The sequence below is a fragment of the Panicum virgatum genome, chromosome 1K (genome assembly GCF_016808335.1).
Source record: "Panicum virgatum strain AP13 chromosome 1K, P.virgatum_v5, whole genome shotgun sequence".
In the NCBI taxonomy this organism is placed as follows: domain Eukaryota; kingdom Viridiplantae; phylum Streptophyta; class Magnoliopsida; order Poales; family Poaceae; genus Panicum; species Panicum virgatum.
In genome coordinates this window covers 40,046,226-40,061,316 of record NC_053136.1, presented here as the reverse complement: position 1 = coordinate 40,061,316, position 15,091 = coordinate 40,046,226, and the positions used below count along the sequence as shown (strand labels likewise).

The 15,091-nt window shown below is 49.0% G+C and overlaps 3 protein-coding genes across 3 annotated transcripts; 2 read left to right on the top strand and 1 right to left on the bottom strand.

The window, feature by feature from the left end:
• Positions 1-1,758: 1,758 nt before the first annotated feature.
• On the bottom strand, positions 1,759-3,722 carry LOC120707511 (pentatricopeptide repeat-containing protein At3g04130, mitochondrial-like). The gene has a single exon (XM_039992420.1). It carries the CDS (start codon positions 3,560-3,562, stop codon positions 2,054-2,056), a length of 1,509 nt encoding a protein of 502 aa, XP_039848354.1. The 5' UTR covers positions 3,563-3,722; the 3' UTR covers positions 1,759-2,053.
• A 5,947-nt stretch (positions 3,723-9,669) lies between these two features.
• Positions 9,670-11,137, top strand: LOC120657080. Its single transcript, XM_039935335.1, has 2 exons — positions 9,670-10,764; positions 10,893-11,137. Exons 1-2 carry the CDS (start codon positions 10,084-10,086, stop codon positions 10,935-10,937), a joined length of 726 nt encoding a protein of 241 aa, XP_039791269.1. The 5' UTR covers positions 9,670-10,083; the 3' UTR covers positions 10,938-11,137.
• Positions 11,138-12,026: 889 nt separating this feature from the next.
• Positions 12,027-12,723, top strand: LOC120657071 (treponemal membrane protein B-like). The gene is made up of 2 exons (XM_039935321.1): positions 12,027-12,107; positions 12,184-12,723. Exons 1-2 carry the CDS (start codon positions 12,084-12,086, stop codon positions 12,640-12,642), a joined length of 483 nt encoding a protein of 160 aa, XP_039791255.1. The 5' UTR covers positions 12,027-12,083; the 3' UTR covers positions 12,643-12,723.
• The last annotated feature ends 2,368 nt before the right edge of the window (positions 12,724-15,091 follow it).

Below are 15,091 nucleotides of genomic sequence, written 5' to 3'. Positions count from 1 at the left end.
TGGGCGTAGGCCGGCCCACACACCCCGTGGTCCGTGGATAAACCCAGGACGGAGACAGCCAATTTCGTTCGGCAGAGGAAGCACTGGCCGGATCAAGTTCACTAGGCAAAACGCGCGCTAGCCGCACCGGACTGGATCACGCCGCCCCCTTCTCTGTTCTCTCTCAGCTCCGGCCTCCCCTGCCTCGCCACATCTCGTGCCACCTATGCTTGTGGTCGAGGCGGCCCCAAGCTTCGGCGCGGAGCTCGACCTCCGGGACAAATCGGCCCACCGTGAGGTCCGCCGCCCCCTGCACGTGAGCTCGAGCGCCTTCTCCCTCCCTCCCTCCCACGCCGCCGGCCCGCCCCTCCTCCAGCTCCTCGTCGACGGCGGAGAGCTGCGCAGCGTGGTAGCGGCGGCCGGATCCGCCCATCCCCTGCGCAGATCCGCCCCTCCTTGCTCCTCCCTCCTCCCTCCTTGCGTCTGGTGGCGCCTCCTCCTTCGAGCTCCGCGGGGGAGGGCGCTCCATCCGAGGGCAGAGGGTGCAGCACGCGGCAGAGCAAGGGCCCCTCTTCCCTCGATTCGGGGCGGTGGCCACCGCCTCGGCCCCTCCGCTGCCACCTCCTTCCCCAAATCCGGCGAGCGGGCGGGCCTCCTCCTCCCTCCTCGCGCCTCGAGCTCGCCGGCAGCGGGCGGGCGGGCTTCCTCCTCCCCCCTCCTCGTGGCCCGCGCTCCGGCGGAGGCCCGACCAATCCAGGCTCCGCGGCGGAGGCCCGACCAATCCTGACTCCCTGCTGGGCCCCACTGGAAGGCGAGTGAAGGCAGTGCGGCGAAACCACGGCTCACATCACGCGTCTCTCTGCGCAGGGGGGGGGGCACGTGGCGTACTGTGGACATCCGGTGCCTCTCAGCGCCCGTTCTCCAGGGCCAATAGTATATAGAGTAAGAGTATGCGGTCAGATTCACCGCTTCCGTTGCAAAGAAAAAAGAAGCCGGCAGATGCCTGAATTGCCGTTCCGTGGAGGCCAGACAGCTTTGCATGCCAATGTCCGCTGGCATTCCGCTTTTGATTAAAAGCAGTGGCCAACTGGCCATTGCATTGCAAGCTTTGCAGCCCTGTTTACCAAATAGAAAACAGTACAGTGAAGGACCAAAGCGGAGGAGCTTCTCCTGGAATATTAGAGTCCACCATTACATGGTTATACTGCCACCAGCACACACAATGCAGCAGAAAACAAACAGATCAAACCTATCTGACAGGTGACAGGAGTGCAACATCACCATGTTTGCCATCACAGAGAGTAGTTTTTACACGGTGAGCAATGATATTTTCCATTCCTTAAGTTCAAAAAAGATATTTTCCATTCCATGGTCATGTCACTCCATGATGGAGGGTACAAGTCTTCACAATCTTACTCTTCGTAGATCACAAGAGAGTTACATGGTGGATGCTGAAGGCCAACCCACACTCCAGTGATTGTTAATCAAAAGCAGGCATCTGACCAACTCCAACTCTGTATTTACACCCAAATTTACACACAAGTGCTCTGACAAAAGCTTAGACCATGGAACCTTCATTGGTCCAAGGAGATAAGTACAGGTGCAAAATACTGCACAGACGTAAACAATATTGAACGAAAGATAAATTGTACTCAGATATCGCTTAACACCTTCCACAGCAAGAATGGTATATGCAGTAGACATGGATATTGATGTCACTTATACTTTTCATAGCAGTATATGAATAAACTGCAATACGTTTTTAACTGTACGAGCTGCTGGGTTCAGTGAGCTTCTATTTGATTCAGAGCTTATTCTCGAACACACAAGAAGTTAATCAACATGTACAATGCAGGAAATATTTTTGCGCCTGCACAGTTTGAGATAATATACAGGCATGTACAACATTTTGTGCATAATATGACAATACAACTAGGTGCCACAAAATATCTTATGTTGTCTGAAGATGCTCCCTGACTTCTAGTCTATGCAAAGTTACAGATTGTGCCATAGTATTAACTGGTTGTTAGCAATTAACAAATCAATCACATGAAAGAGGGAAGCGCTGTCAAATTTATGGACAAAGGCCAAAGGAAATTATATCATTCCAGATTCTTTCCACATACGCCTCCATGTTTTGTCTTTGTGTTTCACTCAAAAGCAACTCACACGTTTTACGCCTAGGTACTATTTCACTACTTACCATCTCATCATACAGTCGATAAGCCCAGTCAGTTTCACCGACCCTACAAAGACCATGGATCAGAAGGGTGTATGTATCAAGATCTAAACCTAGACCACTCTTTTTCACAAGCTCACTCAACAGGTGGTCAACAGCATCGCCTTGCCCTCTTCTACTTAAAAATAGCCTAAGAAGTGGTTGGTATGTCTGAAGATCAGGCTTACAAGATTGCGCCTCCATTTCTTTCAACACATCAATAGCATCATCATCTCGCCCATACTGGCAGAGAATTGATATCATGGTGTTATATGTGGCCAGGTTGCGTGGCACACCATTCCTCGGCATCTCCACACGGAACACTTGAGAAGCTTCAAACAAATGGCCCGCTTTACCGAGAAGGTTGATCAGGGAGTTGTAGAACAGGGTATCAGGCTCACATCCAGATGATCTCATTCTATCCGAAACACTCAAAGCTTCTTCAAACCTTTCACATTTCGCCAATGAGGTCATGATCATAGTGTAAGTGATCACATTGGGACGGCAACCCTCCGAAACCATCGAATCAAGGAGTTCATAGACCCTCCCAAACTTGCGCTGCTTACAGTAAGCCTCAAGAACAGCAGTGTACGTGATGACCGTAGGTGGGAACCCCTTGCTTTTCATCTCCTCGATCGTCCACATAGCCTCGTCGATCCTGCGCACGCTGCACCACCCATGGACAAAGATGTTGAAAGTGTACGCATCCGGCGCGATATGCGGGCTGAGCACGACAAACACCTCGCGCGCCAATTCGACCTTCTTCTCCTTGCAGAGTGCATCAAGCAGGACATTCATCGTCTCCGTGTTCCTCTCCAGCCCCATGTCCTCCAACCGATCAAACAACTCGACGGCATCCTTCCACCTCCTCGCAGCCGCAAGCCTCCTGGTGCTCTTGGCGATCGTGTCCACCGTGACCAGCCCCCTGCAGTGCAGTTCGGACAGCAGATCCCACATCCGGTCGATCTGCCTCATCTTCCCGAGCAGGTCGACCATCCGGCTGCAGGCGTAGGGCGTGGGCGCGTAGCCGTCGCCCCGCGACTGCGCCCACCGGAAGAAACCCAGCGCGGACTTCCAGTCGTCCCCGAACCCGCGCAGCAGGCGGTCCGCGACGCCGCTCGTGAGCCGGACTCCCGAGCACTCCGCCCCGAGGGACCGGACGAGGTCCTCGACGCTCCCCTTGCGCGCCCTGAGGAGCGACCTCCTGATCCGCTCGAACGCGGCCTCCTCCTCCGCCGTGAGGGCGGCGGCACCGGAATCCTCGTTCGGGCGCGTGGATGACGACGACCAGCGGAGGGGGAGGGGGAGCAGGGCCCTCCCGGCTTCGCAGCACCCGCGCTGGCGCCGGAGACCGCGCAGAGCCATCGGGAGACGACGATGTCCGCGGCGGCGGCGGCGGCGTCTTCTAGCGATTCATCAGGATCTGGCACTGCGACAGTGATGGGCGGCGGCGGCGGAGGCGGCGGAGGAGAGCAGGAGCGAGGCAGCGAAGCGTTTCCCTTTGTTTTGTTTTGTTTTGTTTTGAGAAAGGCAGCGAAGCGTTTGTGACTTTTTTTTTTTTGAGAGTGAAGCGTTTGTGACTTGTGAGTAGGGATGGACTGGCGCGGCGTGAAAGTGAGTTCGAGGCCCATAGAGGATGCCGGATAGAAGCCATCGAGGCCGCCAGCCCAGGCCCAGCGCACACTGGCTGATCCATTTCCTCTCACAGGCCCATCTCACAGTTGCACGCGCACATGGTGGGGTTCTCGTTCGCCGAGCAACATCCTCATTTCCTCTCGTCTTCAAAAAAAAAAAAAACATCCTCATTTCCTCTCAGTTCCGTCCCACCCACCCCGGCGGGGCATGATCCATTCGCCATGTGCCCGCGAGATCTTAGGAATACGTTCAGAACGAAGATGGCTGGACGGTATTTTAGTTTCTGCAGCACGTTAGTCTTTTTTTTTTCTTTTGAAAAGAGACAGCACGTTAGTCTAGCTATCACGATTGCATGCATGCCATTACTTTCTATACAGACCAAGTTTTCAGAAGATCTCAATAAATTTTCTAACGCCATGTACTGAACCGTCACACATCTTAGGAATGCATGACATGCTAATTTTTGCCATCATCATGGGGAGTTTGGAAAAGGTTAATTAACTCTCTTTGCACATGAGAAGTATAATCGAAAGACAAAAGTGTCCGCTAGAAGTTCACCGCCGAAAATTTGAAAAACCGTATTTCTGCTTGTGTTTGCCACCATCCGGAGCTAGCAACCAAAACAGTTGGGCATTCGATCGATCTGCCCTTTCTTACCGGAGTGGAATACCAGCCTCGCCAGTCGCCAGCCAACGTTAGGACAAGCTCTGCGCCTCACCACGATCGCTCGAGACCACCCTTACTGAATTCCAACAAGTTAAAATCCCCTCAATCCTCTTTGAAAAGACAGAAAAGGAACCTTTATCGGCAGCTTCCGCAACCGCCGGTAACGAGGAGGGGGCTCTCATCACTGTCAACCTCGCGGTGAAGAAGAGCATCGTAGTGGGTGAGTAGCAAACGGGAACGTTAAGCCCCATAAAGGCACAACAAAAGGGGAAGATGAAATTTTAGTGACGAAGCCGAACAAGATTGTGTCACGTGCAAGCTTTGCATCGAGACTTCCAGAGCCCCCGGGCCTGGTAATGTTCAGGGTCACGGCCGCGGATGCGATGCGGCCCATTTGCGGAAGTCCCGCCACCGCTGTTGGCTGCGCCGCCTCGAATGCCGGAGTTAGGCTTCCGGGGGAGCGCCGCTGGCGAGGGGTGGGGGTGTGGGGAGCGGCCAACAGTGAGGTTGCCGCCATCCAGGGTGGTGGTCAAGGACGCGGTTAGGGTTAGAGTTTTGGGATTTCGAAGGTGGATGCTTCTATGGCCGGCGGCTATAAACGAGAGGTCGTAGGCGGCCGTGATGGCCTAGCGGTAGTCACCGGTCGGCCGTCGGCGGAGGCGAGGTGGCGCAAAAGCGCCGCTAGTCGGGTGGGACTGGACTCCGGTGGGTGGTGGGCTCGCTGGCAGCATCCGCTAGGCGGGGCTGTGGACAAGGAAGAAGACGAGGTGAGGCGAGGGAGCAACGCCGACCACTGCGTTGGAGGCGGAGAAGCTTTTTGCGAGGCTTTTGCTTCCAGTCGCACCTGCAAGAATAGCTGCCCCTTCAGCCAATCAACCTGGCCAGTGCCACCGCTTGCCAAAATGAAACCAAATGCAACTGGGAATGCACACGAGGCACGACTAGACCCGGCAACAGGGCCGTGAGCAGGGCAGTACTGGGCTGTGCGATCTGGGGTCTTTTCTTATTGCACGGACCATGGGCCCATAGCCCATTGCCTCTCCTCCAAGACCCCCTCTATTTTGTCCGACGTGCATCCCATCCGGACTCCTGGCTCCCACTGTCCGACTCGAACACGGCGGCAGACGGACGCAGCATCAATAAAACCTAGTGGGGATTCCTATCGTCTTCTCATCTATGAAGCCGAAGAGAGGAAAGAGGCGACAACAAGTATGGAGAAGAAGGTGGCAGCTGCAGTCGTAGCGGCGACGATGGAGGGCGCAAGGGCGGAGAAGGAGGAGGCAGTGTCAATTGACGCTGCAAGGCCGGCTCCAGCGTGGATGGACAAGAAATCGGCTACGGATAAGGCGGCGAGGATGGAGGACGCGACGAGATCGCAGGCGCATGGGGATGACGTGGCGGGAGGACTACATGAGGCGGAGTGGCTTTACCAGCATATCGACCTCTGTCTTCGTCGGTGGGATGGATACCATCGACAACATCGACGTTGACACCTTGCTCGGTCTCAACAGGTATGGATCATCTTATTACCAGCCAGAACGATCTTATTACCAGCCAGAACGATCTTATTACGTTTGCTAGTTTTGCTGGTAGCGGGGAATATAACATGCAAAGGATTTGAATTACTATTCATGCTAGTCTCAACAGGTATGGATCATCTTATTACCGACGAGGAGTCAAGGCAGATCCGCCGCCATCCTTGCGTCCGTCTGCGCCTCCGCGGCCGGCCGCCGCTCGCATTCTCCTCTACGCCCGTCCACGGCCGGCCAGCCGCCCGTCCGCAGCCTCGGCCCTCGTCCGCCGACCGCAGCCCCCTCCCCGCCGGCAGCCGGGCAGCATCGCCAGGAAGCCAGGCGCCACCCAGATCCGCCGTCTCCACGCCCGTCCGCCGCCTCCACGCCCGTCCGCCGCACCTGGTACCCTCTCGCCTCTCCTCTCCTTAGTCCTTACTCTCTTCTCTCGCCTCTCCTCTCCTTAGTCCTTACTCTCTTCTCTCCTCTCCTCTGTCTCTTTGCTTTGCTTCTGCTGGACTGTTGTGCTGGACTGTTGTGGCCTGCTCTGCTGCTCCTTGTACTGAATTAGTGAATTCCTCCATCGTTTTGTTTCAGTTTGCCGCTCCTCCGCCGGCCAACCCTAGATCTGCCGCCCGCCTAGCCCCGCTCGGCTCCGGCAAGGCAAGAATGGAGCTGCCGGAGATTCTCGTCCAGGAGGTGCTCCTCCACTTGCCACCGGCGGAGCCCGTGAGCTTTCTCCGCGCCGCCGCCATCTGCAAGCGCTGGCGCCATCTCATCTTCGCCCGCAGCTTCGTCCTCCAATTACACGAGTTCCACCGCATCGATTCCGCATTCACTTGGGCGAGAAGGGAGGAGATGGAGGAGGGGGAGCAGAAGGCGGCGGCGGTGACGACACCGCCCACTCTGCGTAGGAGCCAGAGGCTCGCTCGGATGAGCGCGGCGACGACACCGGCCCTCGTGCACAGGTCGGCTCGGAAGGCCGTGGAGATGACACAGCCCACCTTGCGCAGAAGCCAGAGGCTCTCGGCTCGCAAGGGCGCAGCCACACTGCCCATGACCCCGGTGACGCTCCCGTCGCTGCAGGAGGCGACTGAGTCCATGATCCTCGTGTCTGGCCCGCGCCGCTCAGGTCCTGTTTTCATACCTTTCATCTTAGAGTTCCCTTTTTGTTGTGTTAATTCGCCTTGGATCGTGCTAGCTTGTCGTGCTGGGTTCTTCGAGTTCGGGGGTTCCTCCACAGCAGGAAATTGATTCGCGGTTTATTGTAATATATATCTGCCAACATATCTATTTTGAGTTGAATAGCGTCCTTAACTGACTTGATTGATGCCAACAAAGTGAATAGAGAACATAATTTCAAAATGCAATAGGGTTGCTGTGTATCTATTAATTATGTGCCACCTATGACATTTTGCTGATATCGCTAGTACTTAGAGAAGAGAAAAGTAGACAATCATAGATATATTTGGTAAAACTTAAGATGATTTGACTTAGGAGTTAGGACAAAGCTAGAATGACACTATTTTTTTTTGATCGAGTGAGGGAGTATTTATATGTTCTCTTTTCACATGATATGTGGCATCTTTTGGAGAGCGTGAAATGAAACAATAGATTGGGAATAACCACCACTATAGCCCGCTATAACCTTTGGGAGAATAGCCACCACTATAGCCCGCTATAGTCTTTGGGAGACTCGTACACTCTACATGACAATCATACCATCTTCTACTTGAGACCTCATATGCTATAGTATGGCAAGAGGGAAGGGGAGCACCCCTATTAATAGGACTCCATGGCTCATGTAGTTTTTTCATGTGTTCATCTTCTACACACTTGCTACAAAATATCTAACTCTAGAATTTTTATTATGCTTATCTAATCATACAAATATCTAGTTTCTCAAGTATTCCATATTTTATCATAAAGCATGACAACTATGGTTCATGCATACTCTTTAATTTTCTAGAAGCTTCTCACAAATATGAATTGCTATTTTCAACAGTATTGAACTTTATCATTTACAAAACTTAGTATTTCATTAGTAATGAGGGCATGAGACTCTAGACGTATTTCAGTACATAATTTTTGCGACCGGTATTTTTGTGCATGATGTAATGAACTTTATGACCTGTATCTGTTTGATTTGATGTTTTGAACATATAAATTCTGAACTTAATTACTCAATTAGCAAAACAAGGTTAGCGGAAGCTATATCCCGGTATAGCATTCTCCTAACCTCTGAAAAACTAACCGCTAAACGTCTTAGCCCGCTATTTTTAACATTTGTTTGTTTCTAGATATGTGGATAAGAATGAAATCCTTGCTATGGAGAAAGTTGTATGGCGTCATGCTATGGATTATTTGAAGTCCCATGATAATGTAAGAAATCTTTACTAATGCTTAGATTATTTTGTTATTGCTCTGACCACCTACAATTTGCTAATGATCTATCTATATTTCTATTCTAATTAGAGCCATGAATATGACCTGATTCCTGATAACATTACCTTATACCTTGTGGTGTTTGAGAGCCACACATGGTGTCACTGCAACCTCTTGGGTCGAAGGAGGGATATGGCTCAAGCAAGCCCTATCGTGGTTTTTTTGTGGAGTTGAAGCGCAAGACAACTTACAACGTGATGTCTTGTATACCACTAGGTATAAATAGTCTGATACTTTCTTCATGTTTATAGTTGATTAAGAGAAATAAAAATTGTAAATATCTTAATGCTTTTGTAGATGATAACAATTGCAACCGTTGTAAAGTATGCGCTAGAGTAAAATGCATGAATGGTCATTATACTTGTTAGCGTGTTTCAATTTGGCCATCGTATTTTCAAAAGTGCAAATCGTGGCCACTAAGGTTGCTTGACTCTATCGATACGGTCATTACCTCTGTAGCCATACGTATTTGGATGATGTGGCATCCAACATGGAGCTTTTTTTTGCAAATAGCTCTCTCTCATTTCAGCTATTTGAGACATCGTGTAGTTAGCCTTTGTTCTTTATTATACGGATTGGATACAGTCGGAGCAATCGTAATTTGCGTTGGCGGCGGCGGCGATCGGTGGCGGCGGCTGCGATTGCCCAACGATCGGAAAACAACAACGCTAGGCAACCTATGGATCACGGGGAATTCAATCTTCTCTGATAATGGCTCCCGTCCACTGGCTAGAGAATGCACCAGCTCCCTCTTACAGTAAGTCATTCACAAGCTCTATTATTTATTAGCCTCCTTCACAAATACAATGTCTTTGAATTAGATATGTTACTTGATGTCCTAGGTGATCATAGCGACTCATTCAGTGTGCAACTATTTCACGGTGGAGTTTTCATTAGTAGTGGTACCAACTAGGATTATGTGGATGCAAAAATTGTGTGGTATGATTTCTGCGAGATGGACAAATGGTCTCCTCTAGTGATTGAAGATATTGTTGAGGATCTTGGGTACGAGATGGCTGGCAGAGTTAAAGTGTACTGGCTGCGTCTTGGCAAGGCTGTGAAAGAAGATGGACTAGTATCAATTAAGAAGGATACTGATACTAACAGTATGGTTTCCATGGTACAATGTGGCCATAGGTTTCATGACATGTATCTTGACCATGATGATAAACTTAATGGCTATAATAAGAACAGCATCATAGCCTACCGCCCTAGTGAGCTCTCTTACGTGCCACCACAAAAGGGTGAGAAGCTTAAGCTTTTAGGCACTAATGAAAGCGACGCAGATTCAGAGGATTCAGATTTCATTCCTCAGATTATCGACAGTTACTATGATCTAGATGGTGGAGATGACGATCTATATGATGACTATGTTGATGATCTTGATAATTTGAAGGGGAAGCAAGTGGCAGAACCTTTAGAGGACTCTGAAGAAGATGAGATTCAGTTACCTGATTCAGATGAAGAATAAGTGAGGTTCAATTTCAAAAAATTCAGAGAAGAAGACATGCACAACCCAGAATTCTATGTAGGCCAATTGTTCTCATCTATTGACATGTTGAGGAAAGCTATAAATGAATATAGTTGCAAGAACAAAGTTGACATAAAAAAACAACCAATGAGAGTACAATGCTGGGTGCAAAGTGTGCAGAAGAAGGTTGTCCTTGGTACCTTTGGGTTTCTAAGGATAGCAGAATAAAATCCCTCATGGTCAAGAGATATAATGGAGAGCACACCTGCGGGAAGAAGTGGAAGGTCAGGGCATTCACTTCAAAATTTCTAGCTGACAAGTACATTGAGTCTTTTAGGGCAGATGAAAACATGAACTTGAAGAATTTTTCAAGAATTGTACAAAAAGAATGGAACATGACACCTTCTAGGAGCAAATTATGCAGAGCAAGAAGATTGGCAATGAAAGCTATTTATGGAGATGAGGTTGCTCAGTACAATCTTCTATGGGATTATGCATTTGAAATTAGGAGATCCAATCCTGGTAGTAGCTTTTATCTCTCACTAGATAAAGAAGGAAGGTTTAGCCACTGTTACTTTAGCTTTGATGCTTGCAAGAGAGGCTTTCTTGCAGCCTGCAGGCCTGTGATATGTCTTGATGGTTGCCACATTAAGACAAAATATGGTGGGCAATTGCTAACAGCTGTAGGTATAGATCCAAATGATTGTATATTCCCAGTAGCTTTCGCTGTGGTTGAGGTCGAAGATACCTCAACATGGAGCTGGTTCCTCACAACACTTAAGCAAGATCTTGGAATCGTCAACGCCGAACCATGGACCATAATGAGTGACAAACAAAAGGTAAGTTTAGTTTCTCTAAAATTTCTTAGCTTCTATGCATGTTCTAATTAACTCAATTTCTCTAAATTTTACTGATCATATGGATTGATTAGAGCAGTGAGTGATCACTTCCCTCATTCGGAACACAGGTTCTGTGTGAGGCATATGTGGCAAAATTTCAATGTACTATTTAAAGGAGATGTTTTGAAGAACCAATTATGGAAAATTGCAAGAAGCAATACTCTTGTGCGCTGGGAAGCTACCATGGAAGAGATGAAAGAAATAAATGAAGATGCATACAAATGGCTTGAAGAGCTGCCACCTAACACTTGGGTAAGAGCATTTCAGAGTGACCTACCCAAGTGTGACATCTTGCTTAACAATAACTGTGAGGTTTTCAACAAGTAAGCATTCCTAACTCATTTATTTTTCCACCTATTAGTTCTATTTATTCATTGGATCTAGACAATTGAGTTAACTATCCAATATATAGGTATATTCTGGAAGCCAGAGAATTGCCAATCCTAACTATGATAGATAGGATTAAGACTCAACTGATGACCAGGATATGCAATAAACAAAATGAGGCAAAAAAATGGTCTGGTTACATCTATCCCAAGATTATGAAGAAGCTAGCAAAGAATACAGAGCTAGCAAATGCATGCTTTGTTTCACCCGCAGGGGAAGGAATATTTGAGGTTGCAGGTAAGGGCACACAATATATTGTAGATCTCAAAGTAAAGAGTTGCACATGTAGAAGGTGGGATTTGAGTGGTATTCCATATAGTCATGCCATAGCATGCATGAGGGAAGACCGAATTGCACCAGAGGACATGGTTCACTCATGTTATTCAATTGAAAGCTTCTGCAAGGCTTATGCTAACATTATTGTGCCATGCCATGATAAGAAAGAGTGGCAAAAGATGAATGGTTGCCAAATTGAGCCACCTTTGTATGTGAAGAAGGTTGGGAGGCCTCCAAAGAATAGGAGGAAGCAACCTTATGAAGCTGAATCGAAGAAAGGTGGAAAGAAGATGTCAAGGCATGGAGCTGTCATTCATTGTGGACACTGTAGAAAATCTGGACACAACAAAGCTGACTGTAGTGATGCTAAAGCAGGCCTGCCACCAACGGAGGAGATTAGGGAAAGGATAAGAACACTTCCACCTGATGAAGATGAGCCAGTCGTAACACAGGCGAGTTGTCATGCTAGAAAATTATTTTTATACCTATCATAACTCAGTCATTTCATTCCACTCTTTGAAACTGTTGTATTATAGGACCATAGCGTGCAATGGAGATATGAGGATTTGCCATCATCTCAACAATATGGAGTCAGCATGCTTGCTGATATGCTACATGAGGTAAATGCGCATGCTTTTGCTTCACAAGTCATATTTGCAACATGTAAGTGACCACATACTTTTGATATAACTTCAGATAACACAACTACAGAGAGGGCCTGCACACCCCACTCCTTTACCCGACTCCGGGTTCATCCAATCTGCTATGCTGAACCAGTGCTCAATTCCTCCTACCACTGCAACAAGACAAGACAGTCAAGCAAAGAAGCTAGAGGAGATGAAACATGCTAAAAACAATGCAATAGCTGCCAAGAGAGAAGCTGCACTTGAAGCAAAGTTAAAGGCTGCAGAGAACAAGGCAACAGAGGCACGAGCAAGGAAGGAAATGGCTGCAGAGAAGAAAGAAGCTCTTGCACAAGCAAGGAAAGTCGAGGCTGCAAAGAAGAGAGCAGCAATTGTGGAGGCCAAAAGGATTGCAGCTGAAGAGAGAAAAGCATTAACGGTTGCCAAAAAAGAAATGGCAGCTGCCAAAAGGGCAGCAGTTGCTCGTGCAAGGGAGGAAACACAAGCTGCTAAGAAAGCAAAGAAAAACTAAGCTATTTGTCTTTCTGAATTTTTTCGAATAATATTGTTATTCAGAACTGAACTTTGATTGATGTAAAATGCTACTTATTGATGCCGCCGCCGATCGTTGGGCAATCGCAGCCACCGCCGCCGATCGCCGCCGCCGCTGAACGATGCCGTCGCCGCTGCCGCCGATCGACGCCGCCACCGCCGCCGATCGTCGCCGCCACCAACGCAAATTACGATTGCTCCGACTGTATCCAATCCGTATAATAAAGAATAAATGCTAACTACACGATGTCTCAAATAGCTTAAATGAGAGGGAGCTATTTGCAAAAAAAGCTCCACATTGGATGCCACATCATCCAAATACGTATGGCTACAGAGGTAATGACGTATCGATAGAGTCAAGCAATTTTAGTGGCCACGATTTGCACTTTTGAAAATACAATGGCCAAATTGAAACACGCTAACAAGTATAATGACCATTCATGCATTTTACTCTATACACTACTACTTGTGATATCTTGATGCTTCAAGAGGAGGGTTCATATGTGGGAGCAAAGACGGACAAAAAATCTTCCATTGCACTATTCCTGGGTATGCTTTATATCTTATTTGTACTGCATAGAACTACTGGTGCTTGCAAATATACAATGTATAAGTCTAAGAATTAAATTTGCATTCAAGTCTGAAAATTGTGCCGGGGAGGTTTCAACTTTTTATCGTAAGCTTGTATTACATCAACTTCAATTGGAGTGTGTTTGAATAAGTTTGGGGTGTATTTGACGGGTTGTTGTTGGATATATATAGGCTACCACCTACCATTTTAGTAATCTTAGCAAAACCATAGAGCTTTGCTAATAGGTTTTACTCTTTAATGATGTTAGTATCTTAAGAACATTTGGATTGATGTTAAGATAATACTCCCTCTCTCTATTCCAAATTATAATTCATTTGACCTTTTTAACCTTAAATTTGACCCCCTCGTCTTATAAAAAAATGTGCAAACATAGTCAAATTTAAGTCATTCTTGAAAAAATTACTAATAAAGCAAGCCACAATAAAAAGTGAGATTTTGCACAAATTTTTGAATAAGATGAGTAATCAAACTTGGGATAAAAAAGTCAAACAAATTTCAATAATGGAGCACCCCGGCTCCGCGTCGTCGTCCCCACCGCTTCTCGCTTCCTGACGGGTGGCGCGAGGTCCTACCCCTGCGGACTGATGACAATGGCGCTGACACGGGGCGTCACCATGCACGCCAGCCACCCCCGCGTCGACCTCTTCCGGCGGAGCTGAGCGGCCGATGCCTGAACTGTCTCTCTTACAAACACCGTCGTGCAGACTGCAGGCTACAAACAAGGTGTCTTCGCTGCCTCGAACTCCGGCATCTTGCTCGTGACTGCAAGCAGCCGCGTTCACCACGAACCGACAACTCGGTTGCCTGTGGCCACGACGGCCCATTTCCAGTTATCGCTGCACATGCTGGAGGTAAGCGACGACGACGTCGTTCGAGATGCCGGAGGCGGACGAAGGACAACAACTCAGGTGCTCCGATTGGTTCCTCCGGCGATGTGGAAGCTGCTCGAGTCACTCACGGTGGCCCGGTCTTGGGGCCACGGCTGCTTATATCCGACCCACTGTTACTCACCCTGTGGCCTTGTGACAAACCCGCCAGTCGTGACACCACGAATGATCCGATGCTGGTGCCTGGAGGAGCTCGCTGCTTCATCCCTAAGCCTGGGTGCTGCTCCGGCAGCCGCTCGGCTCGAGGATGAGCCACCAGCGGAGGTGTCCTACACCTGCGGCCTTCTTGGAAGGCAGCAGACTTCGCCCCAGCACACCGACTTGGTGATGAAGGCACCACGACCGCGCCCCACTCTACGGGTTGCAGACTCGCCTCCGATGTCATCTCAGCAGGAGCACACACAGGCCGGCGCAGCCTTAGGGCATGACGAGGACTGCCTGCCAGGCTTCGGTCCGGCCGAACCCACCGTGGATGTTAATCCTCCTGGTACGCCGCCGGTGGGTGCCAACCAGATCGTGAACAACGATGCCTCTGCCAACTGCCGCCTCGAGCTCTTCATCAACAAAGTGACATTGCATCCCCGTTGATCCATGAACCGCCCAAGCAAACGTTCGCAAAGATCATGCTACCGCGACGAAGCTAGCGCCAGGCGGCTCAAAGCCTCTCTCGGGTGTCTGCTTCTAAACGAGGCGAGATTCTAGCCACGCAGCATCTGGGTTTGGTCACCATGGGGGCAACGCCAAGCGCCTCGACAGTGAAGATATGAGGACCTCTACAAGCCCGATGCTTCCAACGTCAAGGCGCTAGCAGCACTCTCAACGGCGACATCGGGAATGAGTCGTGCCGGCAGAGGCGGAAGTGCAAGCTAACTTCTTAGGCTGATTCGTTGGCTTCTCTGGTTGTCTATCATTTATGTAATCGAACTTTGGTTTTCTGGCTATGATGGTCC

Excerpts from the sequence above, each read along its gene's own strand:
- LOC120707511 (XM_039992420.1), bottom strand. The coding sequence starts at position 3,562 with ATGGCTCTGCGCGGTCTCCGGCGCCAGCGCGGGTGCTGCGAAGCCGGG.
- LOC120657080 (XM_039935335.1), top strand. The coding sequence starts at position 10,084 with ATGCTGGGTGCAAAGTGTGCAGAAGAAGGTTGTCCTTGGTACCTTTGG. Across the intron at positions 10,765-10,892 it reads TAATGAGTGACAAACAAAAG|GTTCTGTGTGAGGCATATGT; the intron begins GTAAGTTTAGTT and ends TTCGGAACACAG.
- LOC120657071 (XM_039935321.1), top strand. The coding sequence starts at position 12,084 with ATGCTTGCTGATATGCTACATGAG. Across the intron at positions 12,108-12,183 it reads TTGCTGATATGCTACATGAG|ATAACACAACTACAGAGAGG; the intron begins GTAAATGCGCAT and ends ATATAACTTCAG.